This window comes from Panulirus ornatus, chromosome 17 (genome assembly GCF_036320965.1).
Source record: "Panulirus ornatus isolate Po-2019 chromosome 17, ASM3632096v1, whole genome shotgun sequence".
Lineage (NCBI taxonomy): Eukaryota > Metazoa > Arthropoda > Malacostraca > Decapoda > Palinuridae > Panulirus > Panulirus ornatus.
In genome coordinates this window covers 15,385,016-15,410,496 of record NC_092240.1, presented here as the reverse complement: position 1 = coordinate 15,410,496, position 25,481 = coordinate 15,385,016, and the positions used below count along the sequence as shown (strand labels likewise).

At 44.9% G+C, this 25,481-nt stretch overlaps 2 protein-coding genes across 2 annotated transcripts in view; one reads left to right on the top strand and one right to left on the bottom strand.

The window, feature by feature from the left end:
- The window catches only part of LOC139754572 (uncharacterized), a 241,207-nt gene that overhangs the window by 169,434 nt on the left and 46,292 nt on the right, over nt 1-25,481 (bottom strand). The gene's annotated exons all lie outside the window — the stretch shown is intronic.
- On the top strand, nt 21,513-24,959 carry LOC139754571 (uncharacterized). The gene is made up of 2 exons (XM_071671945.1): nt 21,513-21,680; nt 22,698-24,959. The coding sequence occupies exon 2, from the start codon at nt 22,712-22,714 to the stop codon at nt 23,099-23,101; it is 390 nt and encodes a 129-aa protein (XP_071528046.1). The 5' UTR covers nt 21,513-21,680; nt 22,698-22,711; the 3' UTR covers nt 23,102-24,959.

The following is a 25,481-nucleotide window of genomic DNA, read 5'->3' as shown; positions in this document are numbered from 1 at the left end:
GTGGCGGGGTGGCAACAGAATGGATGAAGGCAGCATGTATAAATAAGTACATGTGTACATATGTATATGTCTGTGTATGTATATGTATGTATATGTTGAAATGTATAGGTAGGAATATGTGCATGTGTGGGCGTTTATGTATATACATCTGTATGTGGGTGGGTTGGGCCATTCTTTCGTCTGTTTCCTTGCACTACCTCGCTAACACGGGAGACAGCGACAAAGTATGATAAATAAATAAACATAAATACATATGAGTCACTAAGCAACACTAGTATGGTCATGTTTGTTTAGCTCTAGTATGCTCCAGTGTGACGGGTCACGATGGTATGGTCGGCACACCAACCGCAGGGGGGGTGCGACACCGTGGTGTTGTCAAGTGGGAGAGACACCGTATCTAGTGGGAGTGACACCACGTCAAGTGCCATGACCCTTGTGGTCGGTCGGCTGTGTGGATCACACGAGGACAGTGACGGAGGCGGCGTACGCCGCGTCAAGTACAGGGGGTGAGAGAGAGAGAGAGAGAGAGAGAGAGAGAGAGAGAGAGAGAGAGAGAGAGAGAGAGAGAGAGAGAGAGAGAGAGAGAGAGAGAGAGAGAACCATTGCTCGTGTGTGTGTGTGTGTGTGTGTGTGTGTGTGTAGGTGGGTGTGTGGGTGGGTGTGTGGCTGCTGCAGAAGTCAGCACACACTGTACTACTACTACTGAGAAGACACTGAGGGTCATTTCCCCAGTCTGTCATTAGGCTCACATTCCTTGAAATTGCCCGACTGCCCACCTGCCTTGGGCAAGGTAGGTGACCTGACCCACATACGGAATGAAAGGATAATTGTCATGTCTTTCCCCCGTCCCCCGAGCCTCAAGTCTCTTTTGAAATACCTGGATTTACTTCCTGACAAATCTGGATTGGTCGTCATAACCGTCACAACAGAATATATGGTTGCATAAAATCCTGCGGTGAGCACTATGCGCTAGTCATGCCTTTTGGCATAATAGTAGGAGCAATAGATAGAACTAGTACGAAGGAACATTAAGGCAGGAACACAAGGAAGAACTAGTAGGTAGGGACATTAGCCACGAGTGTTGGGTAGAAGTAGTCAGTAGGAACATTAGGTAGGAGCCTCTGCAAACACTGCGCCAGAGTTGCATTCTGCCAGCGACCGTTTAAGGGTGAGGCACGAAAGGCTATGAAGCCGCACTGGAGTGTTCACTAAGTTATGGAGACTCTATTGCCGTGGCCATCCCCTTTGAGGGAGTCCCAGGAACGAACAGGTGTCACAGATGTAGAACAACATCACGCCTAATCTTCGTCGCTGGTGGCACAGACAGGAAAGCCCGTGTGAGATAACATACACGAAACAATCCACAGCATCTGGAGGTATACAAGCACAGCCTCTCGAATGCTGTCAACAGGATGTGTCTAATCAGCACAAGATAAGATAAAGCTGACGTACACGAGAGTCTTAATGCGTGTGATGGGTTATGCTTGGGGGAGGGCGTCCGTGTCCAAGGCCATTACGACTCCAGAGCAAACAGATATCGACCCAAAAAAAGAACGATATCGATAAACAATGGCTTCGTTAAGGCTCTACCCGGAATTATGAGAATACGAAACCCCACCAAAAATGAATTTCCAGCCACGACTTATTACGATCTCTAAAACCCCCCAAATATCATCGCTGGGAAATGATGACATGATTGAGTAGTTCCGACGGACGATTGCTTGCCACCGTAACGCAACGCCACACCTCACCTCACCCACCTCCTCCTCCTCCTCCTCCTCCTCCTCCTAGATCATGAAGCAAGAAGAACAGCAGCAGCAGCACCTTGCATTAGACGCCCACACCAAACACAACTTACCTTTCTCCAGGGGACGCTGTGTTCACCGCCACACTTCCCTGTACAGTTGACGAGAGGCATTTCCTGCCATAGAGGTCAGAGCGGAGTACAGGGCACCAAATATATATATATATATATATATATATATATATATATATATATATATATATATATATATGTATATAAATTCGTCTCGACTAGCTTGAAAATGACGACAGGTTCTCTTCGAAACTGAATAATGAATTTCACACACACACACACACACATATATTCATATATATATATATATATATATATATATATATATATATATATATATATATATATATTGCAATTGGTCACAGTGGTGTGCGTGATCTAGTTTATGCATATAACCACGAGGGAAATGAAACACGATAAGTTCCCAAATGCACTTTCGTGGAATGATCACATCGTCAGGGGAGATACAAGATTGGGATAGAAGACGTAGAACAGTCACTTGATATACAAGGAAGAGATGTAGCTAAGACGCCATTGGTAAACTGGCGATTACTTTTATACCATTGGTGTTTTAGTTACGCCCCTTCCTGGAATACCAATTGACTGTTCTACGTCTTCTATCGCGTTCTTGTATCTCCCCTGCCGATGTGATCAGTACAAGAAAGTGCACTTGGGAACTTATTGTGTTTCATTTTCCTAGTGGTTATATGCACATTCTCTCTCTCTCTCTCTCTCTCTCTCTCTCTCTCTCTCTCTCTCTCTCTCTCTCTCTCTCTCTCTCTCTCTATTCTAGCCTAAGCCAAGTACCCATTTCATCAACTAACCCCTAGAGGTGGATAAACAACTGGGGTTGACAACAGACTGACCATCTCACACACACACACACACACACACACACACACACACACACATATATATATATATATATATATATATATATATATATATATATATATATATATATATATATATATATATATATATATATATATTTTTTTTTTTTTATACTTTGTCGCTGTCTCCCGCGTTTGCGAGGTAGCGCAAGGAAACAGACGAAAGAAATGGCCCAACCCCCCCCATACACATGTATATACATACGTCCACACACGCAAATATACATACCTACACAGCTTTCCATGGTTTACCCCAGACGCTTCACATGCCTTGATTCAATCCACTGACAGCACGTCAACCCCGGTATACCACATCGCTCCAATTCACTCTATTCCTTGCCCTCATTTCACCCTCCTGCATGTTCAGGCCCCGATCACACAAAATCTTTTTCACTCCATCTTTCCACCTCCAATTTGGTCTCCCTCTTCTCCTTGCTCCCTCCACCTCCGACACATATATCCTCTTGGTCAATCTTTCCTCACTCATCCTCTCCATGTGCCCAAACCACTTCAAAACACCCTCTTCTGCTCTCTCAACCACGCCCCTTTTATTTCACGTCATACTACACGTCATATCTCGACTGTGGGTAGCCAGAATCCTTCTCGTGAAGGGTGTCGATTAAGCGCGGGTGCTCCAGCTGTGTGGACCAGACCCCCTCCCTCTCTCCGTCGTGGTATCCATGGATAGTATAAGATCTTCGACCAGTAGCAGCAGTAAGGCAGGGGGGGATCTCTACCTCACAGATATAGTGCTGTAACTAAACGCCATTTGCATATGACCATTCCAGTAATCCTTAAAGAGGATATGCAGATGAGAGAGGCACGTGTGGACGCCCTCGTCTCCAACGCTATATGGAGACATATATAGTCCGCCAATATGCAAATACAAAAACAACTCCTGCCGTTCATTTCGCGCGTGATTCTAAAGCCCTCCTGTGACCAATGTTCACACCTGCTTATACACTCGGAGCAGAAAGTGAAAAATGAAACTGAATGAACCAGAAAAGCGTAGAAATGTACAACATTATCTCCTCTAGCTTTATGAAACGACGACTACAACGAAGAAAACAATAATAATAATAATCCTCTGTCGAAAGAAAACGGGAGTTCTAACGTTCCTTTGGACCGACTCCTCTCTCTCTCTCTCTCTCTCTCTCTCTCTCTCTCTCTCTCTCTCTCTCTGGCGTATACGATCGGAGAGAGAGAGAGAGAGAGAGAGAGAGAGAGAGAGAGAGAGAGAGAGAGAGAGAGAGAGAGAGAGAGAGAGAGAGAGAGAGTGAGTGTGGATTCCTCGGTCACGTGATACGGAGCACATTACTTCGTTAGACCTCAGCCCGCCGCCCGCCGCACCTTGTCACTCACGGAATTCGGTAGAGGGAAGTTGCCAGGCGTCATCAGCTGGTTGACTGTCACCAGGGACGTTGTGGAGGAGGAGGAGGAGGAGGTAGCCTGGCGCTCCTGTTTGTTTACCTCCAACATTCAGTGTTTAGCCTTTCCTAACTGGGAGAAATATTTCCTGCTTATGTACAGAAGTTTTCTTCATTTCTTTTTTCTTTTCCTGGGATAATATATTCCAAGACTGACAATGTGTGGCCTTGTTTTCCTTTCATTATTTTAGAATGTTGCCATCTTTTGGTATCCCTGTCCCCGGGTCTCTGTCCTTTCCCTGTCGATTCACTCATGTCTCTCTGTCTGTCTGTCTGTCTTCTTTTTTCTGCCCTTCTGACTGTCTGTCTGTCTATCTGTCTTTCTTTTTTTCTGCCTTTGTGACTTGACTGTCTGTCTGTCTCTGTCTGTCTCTGTCTCTCTGTCTATGTCTGTCTGTCTGTCTGTCTGTCTGTCTGTCTCTGTCTCTGTCTCTCTCTCTCTCTCTCTCTCTCTCTCTCTCTCTCTCTCTTTCTCTCTCTCTCTCTTTCTCTCTCTCTCTCTCTCTCTCTCTCTCTCTCTCTCTCCTACACACACACACACACACACACACACACACACACACACACACACACACACACACAGTTAAATATAACTGTCTCTAAACGTCCTTTTTTGTGCTAATTCATAATTCTGGACTTATTTACATTCATTCTCTTAATTTGAAAATATTTAGAATTCCACAAATATGATCAAATGCATCTGGCTTTCCTACAATTAAAGCTGTATTTTCTCATAAGGAAAATCATTCTTGTCTCCGTCTGTGTATAGCTGGTTGTGGCTGAGTTTCCTTGTGTCTTAGAATATCCTAGCGAACCCCCTCCTCTCCCCACCCGGGTTCACCGTCATCAGGGCAGCCGCTGAGATGAGAGTTTTCTCCGAAGTGAACCTCCTTTTCCTTTAACACACTGATCCTAGCGAGACAGACACTCGTTTACACGCGCGTGTTGCGACACTAAAGGAACGAGTACAGGAACTCGACTCCCTGAGTGCCAAGTATGAACGACAGTAAATAGAATGCTAAAGTTATCGAAAATTTCGAGTAATGTCTCTGGCAGACTTAGGAAAATCAAGAGATTTTGGGGCCCTACGAGTGTAGAGCTCCCTCCTCTTACAGTGTCAATAGGTAATTACACACACACACACACACACACACACACACACACACACACACACACACAGACAACACTCTTGTCTTCTTGATGAGTTCGACTGTCTCACAAGCACGAGGGTGTCAGTTCGACCTGGACTTGAGGACAACAGTGGCTGGCAGGCAGGCAGGCCGCTGGGTGGGCAGACCACAGGAGGGAGGGATAAGGAAGGAGACGTAGGTCCTCCTCCGTCGTCCCTCACATGGACGTGGGGACGTTGCCCTCCTCCTCCTCCTCATCATCATCATCATCAGCAGCAGCAGCAGTGACTCACGCCTGGCATGGTAATAACCCTAGTGCCTGGCGTTGACATCTTCATGTCTCGCGATGGTCTCATTTGGAAAGTTTTTTCTTTTTCTGTGTGTGTTGGGTTAGTCTCGCAGAACAAGTTCAACTATTATAAGTTCAGTAGGGCACATGCCTTGTGCTGGTTTCGTTTGGGTTAAGTTTACATTCTCAGGCGAATTCAGAAAAGGAAAATAAGTTTCTATTTCTTTTTTTAGATTAGACTTCTGAGGGTCAGGTATCTTCCTAGGGGTTAGAGAGAGGGACTTCGAAGTGGTGGAATCTTGAAAGAAGTTCTCCCAAAACAGCGAACGAAGTTGGTATACCAGCAATCAACATTCCTCACATAGCTGTCGGATCCGTCGCATTCCATCGTAGATATGACGTTAAGGGATCTTGATAATGATGATTAGCGAGGCGGTACTTTGCTGGCGCACGTTGGCTCGTCCTGCGCTGTTATGTAAACTTGAACGCATCTGATGCTACTTACAGGTTCATTCGTGCGCCAGGAACATTGTTAAGATGTTGAGGACGACGGGTATGACCCTTGAGATCGATGAGTATGACCCTTGAGAAGGATGGGTATGACCCTTGAGATCGATGAGTATGACCCTTGAGAAGGATGGGTATGACCCTTGAGATCGATGAGTATGACCCTTGAGAAGGATGGGTATGACCCTTGAGCACAATGGGTATGACCCTTGAGATCGATGAGTATGACCCTTGAGCACGATGAGTATGACCCTTGAGCACAATGGGTATGACCCTTGAGCACAATGGGTATGACCCTTGAGAAGGATGGGTATGACCCTTGAGAAGGATGGGTATGACCCTTGAGATGGATGGGTATGACCCTTGAGCACGATGGGTATGACCCTTGAGAACGATGAGTATGATCCTTGAGCACGATGAGTATGACCCTTGAGCACGACGGGTATGACCCTTGAACACGACGGGTATGACCCTTGAGCACGTCAGTGCGACCTTCAAGCGCGACTGTGCGTCCCTCAAACATGACGATGCGACCACCAATCACGACGTTGCAACCCTTTGGTATACTAGCATGACCTTTGACCTGACCATTTATGGGTCAGATCATTGAAAGGCCAGACCATCATATGTACCTTAAGGGTTGCACATTCTTGCTCAAAAGGCTGGCTGTACCGTCGTGCTCAAGCGTCGTACCGTCGCGCTTGAGGCACTGATGATTAATCCACACCAGACCTCACTGCCCAACAGATGTTGACGGATACGTCTACACAACAAACGAGTGCCAGAGGCAGGATGAAGACAGAGATGTGGGTCTTCACCATTTCCTTTGATTTTCTTAAAAAAGAAAATCCCTCCATCATCATCCTTCTTACTGACGCTTTTCTTATTTCACTTAAGACCCAGCCTCGAAGTGAAACTTTAGTCCTTCGAGTTGCGCCTCCAATGTAAAGAAAGAAAAAGCCTTTTGCGACGTATATAACATGAAATGTTTCGCGACATAGAAGCGCTTCGTGACCTTTAACACCAAAAAAATGAAATACATAAACAGCGGGTTATTGGATTTTGGCAGCCATTCGGATAGAAATATACAGATGAGATATTATAAGTTACTACAGAACTGGGAGATCAGGGTAGTTACTAGTTGATTAACGAGACGAGCTTAATATTAGGATGAGCTGGATATTTCCACACTTTGTCTAAGCACATGAGTGAAGTACATCTAGACAGACAGGGTGACAGATATACTAGGATGTTTACAGGGTAAATGATATGGCTAATACATTATGCACTTGGCTGAACATTAAGCGATGAATAATTATATTGATACAATAGTTTATGCACCACATAGCTAACTAACAGAAAACTGAGAGCTCTCCACTCCCATTATAAAGCACTTGTTAATAAATTGTTCACGACGTTCACAGTGGTAGGTAGAGGACTGTTCTTATATCTGTCTGTGCGAGTTGTGATTGAGACAAGTCGATTTTGGTGACGAACTGCGGTCCGTGGCGGGGATGAGTTGGTAGAAGGAGGAGGAGGAGGTCTCTGTGAGGAGGCGGGGGCGTCAGCAGTTTATCGCCAAACTGCTTTATGAGCTGTCACTGTTGGTCGGAGACGGGTTGACAGGTTCAGTGAAATGAGGGCCTCTTGGTATGTGGTGTAAGAAGGGTCAAGGATGATTCGGCATGCCCTTTGTTGCAATCTTTCTATTTGGACCCCTCGTTGTAGCTGTTGGTAAGGAGAACCCGGCTGAGGAGGCGTAAGTAAGCTCTGGTAGAATGAAGATGGTAAATACATTCCTGAGCTCAAATGGTGGAACGCCTAGTAATCTTAGTCAGCGGAGAAGGTACAGACGGTAAGAGGAAGATTTTATGATGGTGCTAACATAAGTCATCCAGCTTGGAACCATGTTCTATACTGACACCAAGAAGTATGAAATCTCCGATTACCCCGAGGATGTCAGGGTTTAGTGACCCAGAAGATGTCAGGGTTTAGTGTGATGTCACAGAGCACAATGTTGTCTGCGCCCAGGTTTATGAGCATTGCCACCGTCTTGGTGTGGTGGATGGTGACGTCGTTGGCCACAGTCCACACCTGAAAGTTGCTGGTGATGTGCTGAAGCGTACTGTATTCAGGAACGTTGTTACTGATAGCTGTGCCAAAGGTTGAGGCGTTTCGTGACATATATCAAATGAAGCATTTCTGGAAATATATATTAAATGATACGTTTTGCAGTACGGTATTTATCAAGTGTTGTGATTCACGACATATATCAAGTGAAACGTTTCGCGAGATATCTCGTAATGGAGGCATTGAATCGCCTCTTCTGTACCTGTTCTTTTATCAAACTCTCCTTATCAAGGTTATCGAAATTCCAAGAATACCGAAGAGAGATATCATCAGAGCGAACGTAACGCCAATCATATGCCACTCGATCAGAACAAAAGAAGGAGATGAAGAGAAGGAGCAAGAGGAAGATCAAGAAGAAGAGGAAGTAGAGGAAAGAGATGATGAAGAGGAAGAGGAAGAAGGAAAAGATGAAGAGTGAAGAAGAGGAAGAAAAGAAGAAGAAAGAAGAAAGAAGAAGAAGAAATAATAACAATAATAATGATAATAATGATAATAATAATGATAATAATAATGATAATAATAATAATAATAATGATAATAATAATAATAATAATGATAATAATAATATCAATAATAATAATAAGGGGAAGATAAACAAAAAGAAGAATCCTAGTGGGTACAAACATGCTTGCTTGAGGGTAAACAAGTTCTGAAATATGTCAGTTATCTCTTACAAGACAATAGGTGATAACTGACTAGATAACATACCATAAGTGATAGTAACCGGATCTTAAAACTGGTCTTATGTCGTGTACCACAACCGTCCCCCTGACCGGAAATGATCCGAAATACCATACTCTTGACCCTGGATGCCCAATACTTGACCATGGATGCCCAACACTTGACCCTGGATGCCCAACCCTTGACCCTGGATGCCCAATACTTGACCCTGGATGTCCGACACTTGACCCTGGATGTCCAACACTTGACCCAAGACACCCGGCACTTGACCTTGCATAAGTGGTGTCTATATCTAGTGCATGAATTTGATTTACGAATTCGGTGATTGACGCAATTTTCAGTTTCTTTAGGCATTTGCTCTCTCTCTCTCTCTCTCTCTCTCTCTCTCTCTCTCTCTCTCTCTCTCTCTCTCTCTCTCTCTCTCACACACACACACACTCATACAAACACGCACACACACACACACAGAGCACGGTTTCAGGGAAAGGAGGTCAATGTGTAACAAACCCAGACTTCTACGAGAGAGTGAGCTCTGTCTTAGACGAATGGGAAGGCTGGATTGATTGTCTGTATCTGGATCTTCAGAAAGCATCTGGCACCATCCCACATGGTAGGCTGATCAAGAAGCTGGCTCACCAGGCAGGAATAGAAGGCAGACTCCTCCAATGGAACTGAAGATTATCGAAGAGGAAAGGAACACAAAACGCATATCAAAGGGATATTCCCGAGAAGGGTCGAGTTCACCCACGGTGTGCCGCAAGACTCTGCTTTGGTACCATTACTCTTCTTAATCTACGTAAATATTTTGCCTAAAGGTAACGGAGTCTTACCTGAATATACTTGCAGATGATGCAAAGGCCATTGAGGGAAGCGGGAAGTGTGGATGATTGCATTACCTTACAAGGGGACCTTGACAAACTCCATAGTTGGTCTGATGCATGGTTGATGAAGTTTAACCCTAGTAGATCTCAAGTAATGAGGACGGGACACGGTATAAGAAGGCCTCGATATGATTATCGTCTGTGTGTGAGAAAGACTTTGGAGTCGTCATTGTCCCTAACCCGTAGCCAGAGTCGAACGTGGCGTAAGAAAGTTAAGGAGACCAACTGTCTGCTGGCAAGTATTAGAACTGCATTCACGTTCACGGATAAGGAAACATTTAGCAAACTGTTCACATCCTACACAAAGCCAAAAGTAAAACGTGCATCTCAAGTTTGGTTCCTGCACTTAAAGAAGCACAAAGAACTGATAGAGAAGGTCCAGAGGAAAGCAACAAAAAGGGGGAAAAAAAAATAAGAGAAGCGAGTTACAATGAAAGACAAGAGGCTTTAGATTTAACCAGCCTGAAAGAGAGAAGAGATGGGGTGACCTGATCACAGCTTTTAAGTTCTTAAAACAGGTCAATGAGGTACACAGTGAACAGTTCCTCGAGAGATGTAGGGATAAAATGATGAGAGGACATAACAGGAAATTTAGCAAGAAACTTGTTTAACAAGTTGTAAACAAGAACTTTTATAGTATATGAATGATGTATGAACAGAATGAATCACTGAGGGCATGGTTAATGCAGACAACTCACAGAAATGCAGAAAGATGAACCATAAAGAATTTTCAAGAAATATGGGCCCCACAAATGTATTACATCCTCCCCGTGCAGTACACACAGGTGACATAAGATAGGTAATTAGACACACACACACACACCCACCTACCTTAATGACATATACACACACACACACACATACATACACACACACACACACACTCACACACACACACCCACCTACCTTAATGACATATACACATCATTCTTCCCCGTCTCTCCTCATACTGTTATATCTTCCGGTAGTACACCTAACTCCCTCACACATTTCCGCGTAAAACACATTGGAACGTGTCCCCCTTATCTCTCAGGCGAACAATTCTATCTCTGTCTCCCCCTCGTTGAGAGATAAAGCTCTGAAGCATCTCTCTCGCTCTCTCTCTCTCTCTCTCTCTCTCTCTCTCTCTCTCTCTCTCTCTCTCTCTCTCTCTCTCTCTCTCTCGTCGACCCACTTGCAACAAGTAGCTCCTTCCGTTGTCGAAGCTACGACTTCCGACCTTCCGTACGTATTTTCCTCTAACTGCCTGAGCCATAACGACCCAATCATCTCACTCATTACTGTCCTCCACTTCTGAGTGGGAGTCGTAACGCCAGGCTGAGGATAGATAATCTATCACATGTTGATCCCTCCCTCAGTAAAACGCGGATCATGAACGTCATGAGCACCTTCCTCCGGCGCATGACTGAGAGAAGAAACCTGAGCCAAACTTCATATTGACCTAAGTCACTTCACACTGACCTGAGTCAAAGCAGCTTCTCTTGGATGTGACTACCGATGGCCCAGAGGGACGGACTGATCTGTACCGGTATCATAGGCTGGTTAATCCCATGCTCATCCTGTGAGCAGCAGCGCAAAAGGATTACAGGGGGTCACATAGGGTCTTAAGTCAGACTTGAGTGGGTTAATCCCACATTGACTGATGTGTACCGGTATCACCGGCTAGTTTATTGTACACCTATGCTCCTCCTGTGAGCGGTAGCGCAAGAGGATTACAGGGGGGTCACAAAGGGTCTTAGTCAGACCTCAATGGGTTGATACTACATAAGATGTTCCAATCCATAATAGGTATTTCATCCCAGAGGGGTCCTGGCACCTGTCCTTGGGCCTATATCATCATCACCCTCCTCCCATATCGGTGTATTATACCCTCTGTACGTTCATTGCTTGCCTCCACCTGTCCCCTTACTGTGTGTCCATCAACCACATTATCATATAGACACGTTGTCTATATATACTTACGATAAAGATTAGCAAAAGGAAAGGCCCAACACCTTCTGATCTATGCTATTCACAAGCTTTACAATAGGTATGTAAATCGATCATACTGAGTATATACACTTATAAGACCTATTGCTAAAAAAGCAGAACCGTATTGAACTGACTTCGATGCAGTACGTGAGCAGGTTGTAACGACAGGTCCTTAAAGCCAAGTATACCAAGGCTGGTACAGTACCAGAGAGCAGTTCAACTACCCGGATGGTCAGATTTAAACCCATAAGACAACCGTGCGACCCATGAGGACGAAGATACTACCCTTAAGAACGACAATACGACCCTTGAGCACGAAGATCCAACCTTCAAAGACAATATCATTGGTTCTCATTTACAAGAATCGTAACGTCGTGCTCAGGGTCGTATCGTCGTTGCTCAGGGTCGTACCGTCGTTGCTCAGGGTCGTACCGTCGTTGCTCAGGGTCGTACCGTCGTTGCTCAGGGTCGTATCGTCGTTGTTCAGGGACGTATCGTCGTTGATCAGGGTCGTATCGTCGTTGCTCAGGGTCGTATCGTCGTTGCTCAGGGTAGTATCGTCGTTGCTCAGGGTCATACCGTCGTTGCTCAGGGACGTATCGTCGTTGCTCAGGGTCGTATCGTCGTTGCTCAGGGTCGTATCGTCGTTGCTCAGGGTCGTATCGTCGTTGCTCAAGGACGTACCGTCGTTGCTCAGGGACGTATCGTCGTTGCTCAGGGACGTATCGTCGTTGCTCAGGGTCGTATCGTCGTTGCTCAGGGACGTATCGTCGTTGCTCAGGGTCGTATCGTCGTTGCTCAGGGTCGTACCGTCGTTGCTCAGGGTCGTATCGTCGTTGCTCAAGGACGTACCGTCGTTGCTCAGGGACGTATCGTCGTTGCTCAGGGTCATACCGTCGTACTCGAGGGGTCACAGGTATCCCACACCATCTCAGAAGATCGCGCACCTCACTGTCTGCCCACCCGAGGCCTTGATCCATACTATAACATCTTGTGTACATTAGGTCATCACCACACACAGTGGGAGGACTCATGGTCGTCCCCTCTGTCCCCCGTGAGTCGCCTACGTACACTTCCTCAGCGCAGATCATTAAGACATTTCCACAAAGCCATGGACGGGTACCACGTACACCATTTTCTTCGCCTTACGGCATGAAATTAGCATATCCTGACTCAGGGTTAATGTAGTGACGTCAGTGGTGGTTCACGTTGCCAGAGGTACACAGTGTCAGCCCGCAGCGCGGCTTGTTGTGGTAGGAGCCAAGTCTGGCGTCAGCCAGCAGCGAGGCTTACTGTGGTAGGAGGTAGGTCTGGCGTCAGCCCACTGCATGTTCTGCTGTGGTAGGGGTCAAGGTCTGGCACTATGTGCCCATTGTTTGGCCTGCTGTGGTAGAGGACAATACATGGCCGACTGTGGTAGGAACCAAGAAGTGTTTTCACGCCACAGACTGGCTTCTTGTGGTAAGGAGCAAGTCTGGTCTTCCCCTACAAACGTAATGGCTTATTGAAGTAGAGACCAAGTCTGGTCTTCGACCACAGTCATGTGATTTCCTGTGGCTGATACACAGAGGTGGTGGTCGGTTCGTCTTACATGACAGTTCACATGAGGAGGAGAGATTTATAGACATCTGGTGTATTCCGTTTTGCTGTGAGGATGCGTCGAATGGACATCCGTGACCTTGGGGTGAGAGATGAGGTCAGTGGTAGCATCAAGTGGCGACAGCATTGTTGACCTATTTAGCGTCCTCGCCGTGTGGGTCCCGCTGGTCTAGAGAGGAGGCTTTGGGGTTCTGTGTATGAAGCATCCTCGCTCTGTTGATCCTGCTGGTTTTTGGAGTGGACTGGAGTGCCTCCGAAGGTGACGACTGAGTCTCTATAAAACACATCCACCGTGCTGCCGTTTGGCGGTATATATGAGGGTAAACATCCCATGAAGTAACCTCCAAACTTCCTTGTTTCTTCATTAGCTCCGTTGCTTCCTTCATGCCAATTGCTGACTCCTCTGTCATCCATTTCCTTTTCGAATTCGTCTCTCCATTTCACTTTCCGTCTTCTCTCGCCTCGCTACACTTCCGGAGCACCTCATCAGCACAGTAGTGGTGTTAAATGACTGATGAAGTGACTGGAAAATGTGCTCAGTATCGTCTGAGCACCTCTTGTTTGCATGAAGGCAAAGGTACGTATTCACCACGCTCCTTCAGCCATACATACGTACACGTGGAAAAGGACTCCTCATGCAAGAGGCTATCGAGCTATCTACTGAAGGAGAAGAGGCCGAAATCTGATGAAGCAGGAGACACACCAGCAAGACAATGGGGGAAGAGGGTTAAGGAGGCACAGATCATGTTATCCTCAGCGAGTATAACTTACTTGGCTATTGTGTGCAGGCAACAGATAGACAGACACTTAGACAGAGAGATAAACAAACAGATATACAGAGAGATAAACAGACAGCCAGAGAGATAGATAGAGTGATTCACAGACCGACAGACAGGCAAAGAGACTGACTCACAGACAGGCTAAACGACAGACAGACATAATCACACAATACCGCCTTTCAACAAGAACAAGAACACACTGGGGCTATTTGGGTCGAACCTCAGGCAGGAGAGTCGGGGGGTGGTGGTGGCACGGGAGAGGTGAGGGTGGTGACGGTGGCTTGGGGTGAGGTATGTGGCGCTGGGCAGAGACGAGGAGATGTTTTAAGATTGACGATGAGAACTTTGTGACCAAGACAAATGATATGTATCAACCCGGTCCACTTTAAGCGTGCTTGAGGCTAGATTCCATGCGATTGGATAATACCCCTTTTATCTATTTGTGATTTGACATAATTCTTCGCTTCAGACAGACCTCTCTCTGTGTTGGGTGGGACGACAGTCCAATTGGGACGAACGAGAACTGGAGGCTGGGGGATAAATATTCCTTTTTTTTTTTTTCTTCTAATGTTGGAAGTGAATGTTAATCGACCTGGCCTTGAGCAAGACGGTATAGAGGTTAGCTCTTTGGTATGACCATGTGACCTGTGATATGACGACCACCCTTATAGGTCGTACCGTCGTGCTTGAAAGGCAGTAGTGCTGTCGTGATCAAAAGGGTCATGCATCTTTGTGCTCAAGGAGTCGTACCGTATTGCTCAAGGGTCGTACCGTTGTGCTCAAGGGTCGTACCGTCGTGCTAAAGGGTCTCTCTGTCGCTCTCAAGAGTCGTATCGTCTGCTCGAAGGTCGTTCCGTCGTACACAAGGGCCGAACCGTCATTCTCAAGGGCCGCACCGTCGTGCTCAAGGGTCCTAACGTCGTGCTCAAGGGTCATACCGTATTGTTCAAGGGCCGTACTGTTGTGCTCAAGAGATTCAAGATAGAAAGAAAACTTGATCTTAAGTTCTCCTAAATCTCTTTCTTCTGGATTAATGACGTCTGATCTTTGAAACTTGTAGGAGTCCTGTATTTGAGACTATTTCGAGATTTTACATACTGGGAAAGACACATTCACCCAATGGTAAGCAACGAATACATATCTCTTATAAATCCTTCAGATGTATCAAAAAATCCCTCTATCTAGGGATTTTATGAAGCCAGTCAGAGTGATCCTTTCTTCATCCACTTTCATTTCGTTCCAGCTCCATGTTACTGCCTTCCATATTCCCCCCCATGGTCTCCAAGTCTATACATCCACTTGGGATCTGGTAGTCATCATCTCTTGCTATGAAAGCCATTCAGTTCTTTATAGATTCAATAGTTCTTTATGGAGGATCTGATACTTCATGAAGATCATCCACTCCTCCTTAAGGCCGTAAGGTGAGCGTCATTACCGTCTCCGTCTGTGGCTCTGAATCCGCCTGCCAACAAGTAATCATGTCTGTCTATATGTGTGTATATCTGTCTATCATCTGTCTATCTGTTTGAAGTAATGCGACAGCAGTCTGCACACATCCCTGTGTGCTGTGTTTACACTTTGTCATAGTATTTCCGTGGGTCTGAATCTGTCTATCATCTGTCTATCATCATCTGTCTATCACCTGTCTATCAGTCTGAAGCAATGCGACAGCAGTCTACACACATCCCTGTGTCCCGACCTTCCCCTCAGCATACGGGACTTTGTCACAGTATTCCCCTGCGTCACCAGACCGATTGATACGTTAGCGTCGGATGTGGCCAAGTCTTTGTTCGTCTCATATCCGTTTTACATCGAGACTTCCAAAGAAAAGTATTGCAGTCTTAGACCACGACAACACCCGACTAGCCGGCCTTGCTTGCTTGGCCCCCTCCCCCTCAAAAGAACAGTGCGTCAGAGATGGAGTCCGTTCCCCCACCTCCCCTCCACTTCTGAAACTTTACTGCGTTTGACTAACTTCTGCGAAGCAGTCAGACTTACGTACACACACACACACACACCTTGTCTGACAAAATGCTCGGCCTGTCCGATGATAATGATACGGTTGATGGACTGAACTCGCGTATAAACCTGGACAAACTTGCGCGTTATGTGTGTGTGAGAGAGAGAGAGAGAGAGAGAGAGAGAGAGAGAGAGAGAGAGAGAGAGAGAGAGAGAGAGAGAGAGAGAGAGAGAGAGAGAGAGAGAGAGAGAGAGAGATTTCAATCAGTCAGTTCTTGCCAGCAGTACCCAACCCATCTTCGTAAACATCCTGTAATGTGTGGGTCTCTCGGTAAGTCTCTCCTACAAGTGTCTCTGTCTCTCTGATTAAGTCTATTCATTCTAGTCTCGCATCACGCCTCCTTGTCTCTAACTACACACAGACACACACATACACAGACACACACACACACACACACACACAGAGACACACGCGCGCACACACACACACACACACACACACACACACACACACACACACAGACACAGACACATAAGAGATGGGGCCCCTAAGAATGTTCAACTCCCTCCCCTTACGATACAAATAGGTATTTACAGACACACACACACACACACACACACACACACACACACACACACAGGGACCGTCGTTCGTCAACGAAATCCAGTTGCACCAATCAAAGCTCGTGCAGACACATATAAGAACAGTCTTATACCTACTATTGTGGACGTCATACACAAGTCACGATACAAATGCATGGCTCAGCAAGTAAACAGCTCAGTTTTCTCCTACGCTGTGAGGTATGTCAACTACTGTATTTCTGTAACTATTTATCTCTTGATTGTTCAACTATGTGCATACCTTATAAACCATAGCATTTACTCTGTAAACATTCCTGTGTTATCTGTCACTCTGACTATGTAAATGTGCCTCATTCAGGTACTTATCCAAAGCATGGAGACATCCAACCTTCATCTCAAGGTATATTATGATCAAACTATCATGACCTCCCAGTTCTGTAATACCTCAGTATATAATTGTAGCCCTGAATGACATTTCCAGTTCAAGAAACAATTTATTATCATGACACATCAACACACTGTGTGTTGGACTACAGACCACTTTCTCTGGCGAGCGTTGTCTGTGAATCGCTGAAGAACGATGATTAGAATGGAACTGGGTTACTTCCAAAGGAAAAAACTAAGTGAGTTATAGACAATACGGACTGAAGGCGAGGGGGAGACATACATAATCTATATTTGTTGCAGATAAAAGAAAAGGACGTTTGACACGAGGCCACTCACGAGTGGGATTAAAGAACTGGATCTTTACGTAGGAATAAGAGAGGAAGAGACACACACACACACACACACACACACACACACACACACACACACACACACGATGCATGGAGTAAGGAAATGTGAGGAAATTAGAATTTAATGAGAGAAAGGGAGAGAGGAAAGTGGTGATTAATTGAGGTAGAAAGGTTGTGACGTGAGGGTAATCAAGTTGTGATGTCCAAAGAAAAGGAGAAGGGAAAGGAAGAGGAGGAGGAGGAGGAGGAAGAGGAGGAAGAGGAGGAGGAGGAGGAGGAGCAGGAGGAGAAGGATGAGGCAGGGAATGCGCGCTCTGGGTCTTGCACATCCATCATTGGCGACGTCTCCTCAAGCAAGGAAGGCCCTGAGAACTGACACGTCTCCGCCCAGGGCCACAAACACTCCTCACCACCCACCACCACCCGCCTACTACTAACCAGCTATACAACCACCGCCATCAACTACCACCATCAACTACCACCACCACCAACCATCAACTATGACCATCACCCACCTCACCCACCACCACCACCACTATCACAAGATCAATACCTTATCACACCATCTACATATACCCAGCAACCACACAGGTTGGAGATGAACCTACACAGCATCCGTCCTTAACTGCAGACGTGAGGAATGCTTTTAAAATCGCGTCCTCAGTGAAACTTCTTCGTTGACAAAAATAAAAGCCAAATGTTTGTCCTGCATTTTTTTTTCCTCCTTCATGATACACACTTCATCTCCATCTTCTCGTTCTGCTTGATGTTTACGACGCCTTTCCAACACCTCTCTCTCTCTCTCTCTCTCTCTCTCTCTCTCTCTCTCTCTCTCTCTCGACTAATGCTGTTCGATTTCATACGAAATAGGCACGTTACTCTAAAGGCTGGAATGTATGATATTCAAGTGTAAGAGCAGAAGGGACATGAAGTAGAGAGAGAGAGAGAGAGAGAGAGAGAGAGAGAGAGAGAGAGAGAGAGAGAGAGAGAGAGAGAGAGAGAGAGAGAGAGAGAGAGAGTTGCCTCACTCTCAACTACCATAGACCTGACGACATCGTAACGTCAGAAACTGGAAGTATTTCATACGATATTAACTGGTGTATAGACATCAGGCAACGTAAAAGAAAAAAAAATACAGTACTGTATTCGATGTATTAACTGTACCCGTATTATTCGCTTCACGTAAATTGACAGTCTTAGTAAACATTTTGTTAATGGTAATTATGCATAATTAAACAACACCATCCTGATCAGGTAACTGATAATGACCCTAATTTCTTCACTCTCATTCTGTGAATGATATTGTAAATCATAAAAGATCGGCTCATAGATTCGCTAATCCATAACAACACAACAATAGACAAACCTTGATTAAGTCATCCTAATCTATCATGTGTCCTAATCACATCGAAGCTAATGGAATTCTCATGTTTTGTAACTGTCCAAATGACCATCAGATCTGATTTTCTTAATTAGTTCCCCTAGCTCAGATTTCACGGTTCCAGGCTGGGCGGGCGTATTGAATCCCTGATTATAATCATCTTTCCCTCGTTATCATCTGATCTCACCGACACCCACCAGCATGGAAAGGTATACAGAAGCTCTGGGTCTATATGGTATAGGGGTTAACTTCTGTAATCGCAACAGTTTTGACCCTTAGGCACTGGGGGGGGGGGGGGACACCTTTTGAACACAAGGGCACAAGCCTTGAGGAAGATGGAGTGGCCTAGGCGTGACTTTCAAGGGCTGGTTGGGTCAATGGTCACGCCACTATGTTCTGTCGTGTATAAGAATATCACCTCTGTGCTCAAGGGCTGTTCCGTTATGCTCAAGGTTTTCAACTCGTCGTGCTCAAGGGTCGTACCGCTGTGCTCAAGGGCTGTCTCGTTATGCTCAAGGTTTTCAACTCGTCGTGCTCAAGGGTCGTACCGCTGTGCTCAAGAGCTGTTCCGTTATGCTCAAGGTTTTCAACCCGTCGTGCTCAAGGGTCGTACCGCTGTTCTCAAGGGTCACAATGTTGAACTCCAGTGTTGTACCGTAATGCCCAAGGTTCATATCATCGTGCTCAAGCAACATTCCACAGTGTTCCAGTCTTGCTCAAGGGAAGTACCGTTGTGTTCACGAGGTTACTGAAGTACAAGCTGGCATTTCTCGTTGTTCAAAATACATACGATGGGCCAGTAGGTAAAACAGATTGTCTGTAGCCTTGTTTTCTGTACACGCACAAACATATACAAGTGTTGGTTTGGTGTAAGGGTAACGGATGGTTGGGGTAAACGAAACAAGGGAACTGTGACTGTCGGCAATTTGCAGAGGTTTGAAAGGATTACTTGATGGTATAGAAAGTTAATGGGACTGGGGGCTCCTACGAGTGTAGAACTCTCTCACTTATATTGTGAAAAAAAGGAAAAAAGTTAATACAAATAAGTTATAAATTACATAGAGAGAGAGAGAGAGAGAGAGAGAGAGAGAGAGAGAGAGAGAGAGAGAGAGAGAGAGAGAGAGAGAGAGAGAGAGAGAGAGAGAGAGAGAGAGAGAGAGGAGCTGTAAGACAGAACCACAGTGCACACACACACACACACACACACACACACACACACACTCGACTTGTTCTGCTCACACTTCGTGCAGACAGCTTTACGTAAGAACAAGCTTACACCTACCACTGATGAACGTCATAGACAATCCATGAACAAGTGTACGGCTATGAAAGTAAACAGCTCAGTTTTCTGTTGTTAAGCTGTGTGGTATGTCACCTACTGTATTACTGGAACTACTCATCACTTTAATTTCCAACCCAAGCGCATCTGTATACACCATACTATTTACTCTATAAGCATCCCTGTATATCTGCCACCTTGTTCGTCTAGAGGTACCTACCTCACACCCTTATGCTGATCCAAAGTGTGTGGATATATCCAGCCCATCTTTGATTTTAACCTCTTTTATGTTTACTTAACACGGAACTACCATGGCCTCTCGGTTCTTCAATGTCTCCACTATGTATTTTCAAGCAAATAAGCTGCCTAAATCCTAGAAACCATTATTTCTTTATTCATCTAAACAGTCACATATAACCATATATACTCACATATACTGAATCCCTCACACATATACTGCATATACATATACCCCCTCGCTAATACATACACGATATTAATACACGATATTTCTGGGAACACTGGACCAGCGAGTGAGCTACACGTAGTGTCAACATAAAGCCTATATCTCCTGCCAGTTACTATCGTCCGTTCGACCCCAGCGGCCGCAATACGACACCCCTGTTGCCATCAAACCATAACGATGATATTTATTCTTTTTTTTTTTTATTCAACGTTGTTTTTCGTCATTAGTGTCCGTGCAAGACCGTTATTTTCGAGTAATGTGTAATTACAGCTGATCCAAACTCGCAACTGTAATCCGCGGTAGGTCTGTGAAGAAACAAAGTTTCGGTCGTTATGAAAAGCAAGAAAATCGAAAAAAAATATATATGTAAGTTTACTTGCACGAAAACCTAATGGTGTGTTGATTGTTCGCTTGGGTTGTATTGATTCGCCGTCAGTCCATACCAAGAGCAGACGAATCTCATAATCTTTAAAAGAGAAAAGTTCATGAGGATCTCGTGAGTCTGCGCGTGTGTAACGTACGTTGTAAAGGCTGACAGATAGTGAACCTCGCGCAGGTTGGACACCCTCTCCCAGCGCCTCGCGCTGTGACGTCACTCCCACTGGCCACGCCCACATCTCCAGCTGCTGGCCGTCCCATGGGATTCTGACGGACAGGGATTGGTCTTAAGTCTCTGTCATGGGATTTAGAGGGATTTCATAAGTCTTCTGTCGCCTTTTTTTTTGTGGTATTCGTTATGTAGAGAAAGGGGTGGTGTTTAACATGCGACGTTATTATAAATACTCAAACGGCTTTGCAACGATAAACGCTTTAAATCTATTGACAGCAGAATATAACTTTATCCATCAGTGTTAGAATGTTCAACGAGTGGCACGGAAACAAAATCATAGATACACAAAATTTATCCAAAAGAGACGAGGAATTTGCATCAGTTGTCCCCGCCTCCAGAAGCCCCGCCCCCAACCGGCTGGAACCTTTATAAACCCTTGCGAGCACCTTCAGTTCATACAGTCGACCGAGCTGGTTGTCGAAGTGTACGTTGTTCTGTGATCTAAGTGACAAACACGCCAAAGGCCGAACAGACAGTGCTGGATATTTGGATAACCTGTTAACTGTGACGACCTTAGTTGATTGTTACTAGACAACGCCGCCACACGTCCCTGCCTTATAATTGTAAGTTCATTTTGAAAGTGTACATAATACTGAATTATTTGTCAGTTTATAAGGAATTTAACGTTTTTACCTCTGAAAGTTTGTGTTTTAAGATGTTCAAAAAAATATATTGCAGTAATTTGATGATAAGTGGACAGTTGGTGTTTCAGCTTGGATTCAGTCGACAAAGTTATTATATAGTGAATATTTTCATGGTATTATTTAAGCGTGATACACGTGACTTTTTCTTAGTATTTTTTCTTACGTATTTTACCTTAGGATGTACAGGACAGTAATTTGCTCCTTGTCTTGAGTGCCATAATCTTATTAAATCGGTAACAAGTAAGGTGTTCTGTTACTTTTTCCTTCGATGACACGTTTTGCACATTATCAAATTGGTGCAATTTCTAGTTTCATGTTCATTTCTCTATATATCTTTCGTTTCTTTATTTCTTTTTTTTCGATTTCAAGGAAAATACACTTTTGTCTATGCACGTTCTTTCAAACTGGCTTCATATTCACTTTGATCTGTTTATCACATTTTCTTTTATTCCTCTCTCCCTTTCTCACACTCGTTGATTTCGTTTTGTTCAGAGTTAGCCCTTGTCTCTGGTTTAGAACGACGGTCCCTCGTTGATGTATCTTCTTCATTAAATTCTCTCTCTCTCTCTCTCTCTCTCTCTCTCTCTCTCTCTCTCTCTCTCTCTCTCTCTCTCGAGTCAGTGGGCCGCGGTTGGAGGGATGCTGATGGTCACCGGTGGGTTTGCCCTGTGTTGTTATCTGGCCACTTCCGCCGGCCTCTGATAGGTAAGCTGTTGCTGGCCCGACTCTCGCTTTGCCTTTTTTTTTCGTTTTTCTAAGTGCTTTACCTGGTGTGTTTAGAGATGTTTACCCTTCTCATGGAGCCTTTACCTCACTCTCTCTGTCTCGAATGATTAATTTACTGGTTTGTTTGATTCAGTGTGTGTCAGGTGATGTGTTTAGGATATTACGATGGTGCCTTTCATATCTAATAGCTTTTTTTTCTCTTCTCTTCAGCTTGAGGAGACTCTATGGGCAACGCAGTGCAGAAGATCCGCGCCAGATTGGTCATGGAGCGAGCTCGCGCCCACGGCATGCCATCCCAGGCCGTCTTCTACCATGAACGTAGTCGTAGCCCCGATGGTCGTAAGTCGTCCACAGGGTCGTCAAGCGAGGAGTCCTGGACCAGTGCTCAGGACGACTCCCTCGACGCAGCCCTCCAGTCCTTCGACGACCTCCACGATCCTGACGGTGCCCTGAGCGACCTCCTCGCCCGCACAAGTGAAGACGACTTCATGAAGGCCGTGCTGTCCTTCTGCTCCTACATGGACGGCAGGATGGACACCCTCGACAACTCCCGCATCTACGACGAGTTCCGCTCCTACACCGCCTGCGGCCCGCCCAAGGTCCCGGTAGCTTGAGTGCCCTACATCATCGTCCTGAGGCTTTACTTATAAATCCCCAGCTTCCCCATATCTTCCTCTGCTCGTCTACAGGAGAATGAGGTTGTTTCTTCCAGGTGCTGAGACATGTCCCTCGCTCCCAGAGAACTCGCGAGCAGACTGGGGGGGTGGTGGAAGTTCCTGGATATAAACAGGCGGAAGTGGGTCAACCACACGAGCTGTCGACGTCGCCCACTCAGATTCGCCTCACTGTCCATCCCGTGCCCCTCAGGAGAGGCCCGTGTGTCGTCCGTTGTTGTCTGGGAGACACGGCGGCGGTGTGTGGTGCCTCGCTGGCGGCCGTGGAGAGCTGACAGCTTCTCTCTCTCTCTCTCTCTCTCTCTCTCTCTCTCTCTCTCTCTCTCTCTCTCCTCTTCGCGTGGAAATGCCAAAGATGCTCCTGAGTCAGATGGTGGGACCAGCCCGCAGACGGGTGGCGGTGGTAACACAGATGGGCCAATGAGAGTGAGTGTGTGTGTGTGTGTGTGCCACTCTCTCGCAACGAGGTCGAATGACGCAACAGTCAGGATCCCTCTCTGTACACACATATATAGAGGCTATAATACATTCATACGGTAGCTTGAAAGATTACACATGTACTTTAGTAGGGACGCAAAGAACAAAGAACAAACAATGAACAATATTAAGTCCCCACTAATTCCCTATGTTTTTTGTAAATGTTTAGGCTTAAAAAATCAGAGAAAACGTGAATTTAAGCTTTTACATCTCACAAGTCTATATTTCTTTCAAAACAATACAGTCATATAATCAAATTCAAATAGGGAAAACAACAAAAAATAAGGTAAGGCTTTAAAACACTGGAACTGGTGTTAAATTGAGGAGGTTTGAACACTGGTACTTTTCACCACTTACCACTGTACATTACACTCCCCAGCTCCTGTGTCTTTGAACCAACACTGTGATCTCAAAGCCTTAAAAAAAACCCATTGTATCCTAAAGTCATCCCATCAGACTCATCCAAATTTATATTGTTATCATTATTTTGTAAATACAAATGTTACTGTTGTAAAATATGTAAATATTTTCTATTGTCGATATGGATCTCTCTATAGCCAGTAATTCTGGAAGGCTAGTGTTGTACATGTGTGTACATGACTTGTGTACTACAGAAGAGTACACAGTAGAATGTACACTCAAAAATGTGCCAAATATTCATACTATACACCACCCCAATGAAAGTTTTGTACACCGTGGTTGTTACTCCAACCTAGATAGATCAGTGGTAACGCCGCTGAACGTTTTACCATTGTAAAATGGTGTCACTCGAGAGAACATATTGGGGTTTTGTGATATCGTCTGTATGTTTGGCTACCAGTACCTGTATATTACGTATGACTGTACGTGTGTGTGTGGATGTGTAGTGCGAGTGTGTTGTATTGAGCACGGAGGAACACATGAACGAAAAAAAAAATGTTGGCAGTTGGTGCGAAAGTCAGCGATAAGAATGATTATCAATTTACATGTGTGAAGTGAAGTCTTTGTATTTTGCAGTGTTCTTACGTTAATGTTAAGACACCGTCTACACCACCTGTGTTTCCAGTTTAGTGAAAATGCAAGCCTATTTAAATTATTGCTGATAATCGTTCGTTTCCTTTGGTGATACGATGGAAACTAGATTAAAAAAAAGATATTTATTAAATGTTGTAAGTAAGAGAGTATTTATAAGAAAGCTGACTGTAACATTTGGACTCCTGTATCTACAAGTTATTGTACTGATGAGAGAATACAATGTATACAATGTATCATCTTGTGCTTCCGGAATGTGTATGAACGAATCTGTTGTATTTATAAACAATTATTTTCTTATGAATATACATCATAAACTTTCATTTACCTCCTCTCCTATGAATATGGCAACTGGAAAGTCAAAATATGGGCACACAGTTGTCAATCTAATACTCTTGATTTTGTACACTATGAACGAAGATGAGAATTTACAGATAACGTATATATAGAGTCTAATGGAAACGTGCTCTATAGTGAAATAACTGAATACTGGGAATATGTAAAGGTAATGATAACAGAAATATCTGATACTAAAAGAAAAAAAAGATGAAGGAAATGTTGAGATAATCTTATAAACACACAAAAAAGATAATTTTGGTTATCTCTTGCATCATTACTTCGCCTTACTCTTTGTTTTAGCCTCTCTCTCTCTCTCTCTCTCTCTCTCTCTCTCTCTCTCTCTCTCTCGGCGTCTCCTTTTGAAGTGTAGTGCTAGAGAGAGAAATGGATGAGATAGACAGTGGAAGAGGGTCATGAGGAGGACTCCCCCTAGCTTATATGTGAAAGTGCTGCAATTCGTGAGTTGAGTTACATCTGAGGTCATGACTGGAGT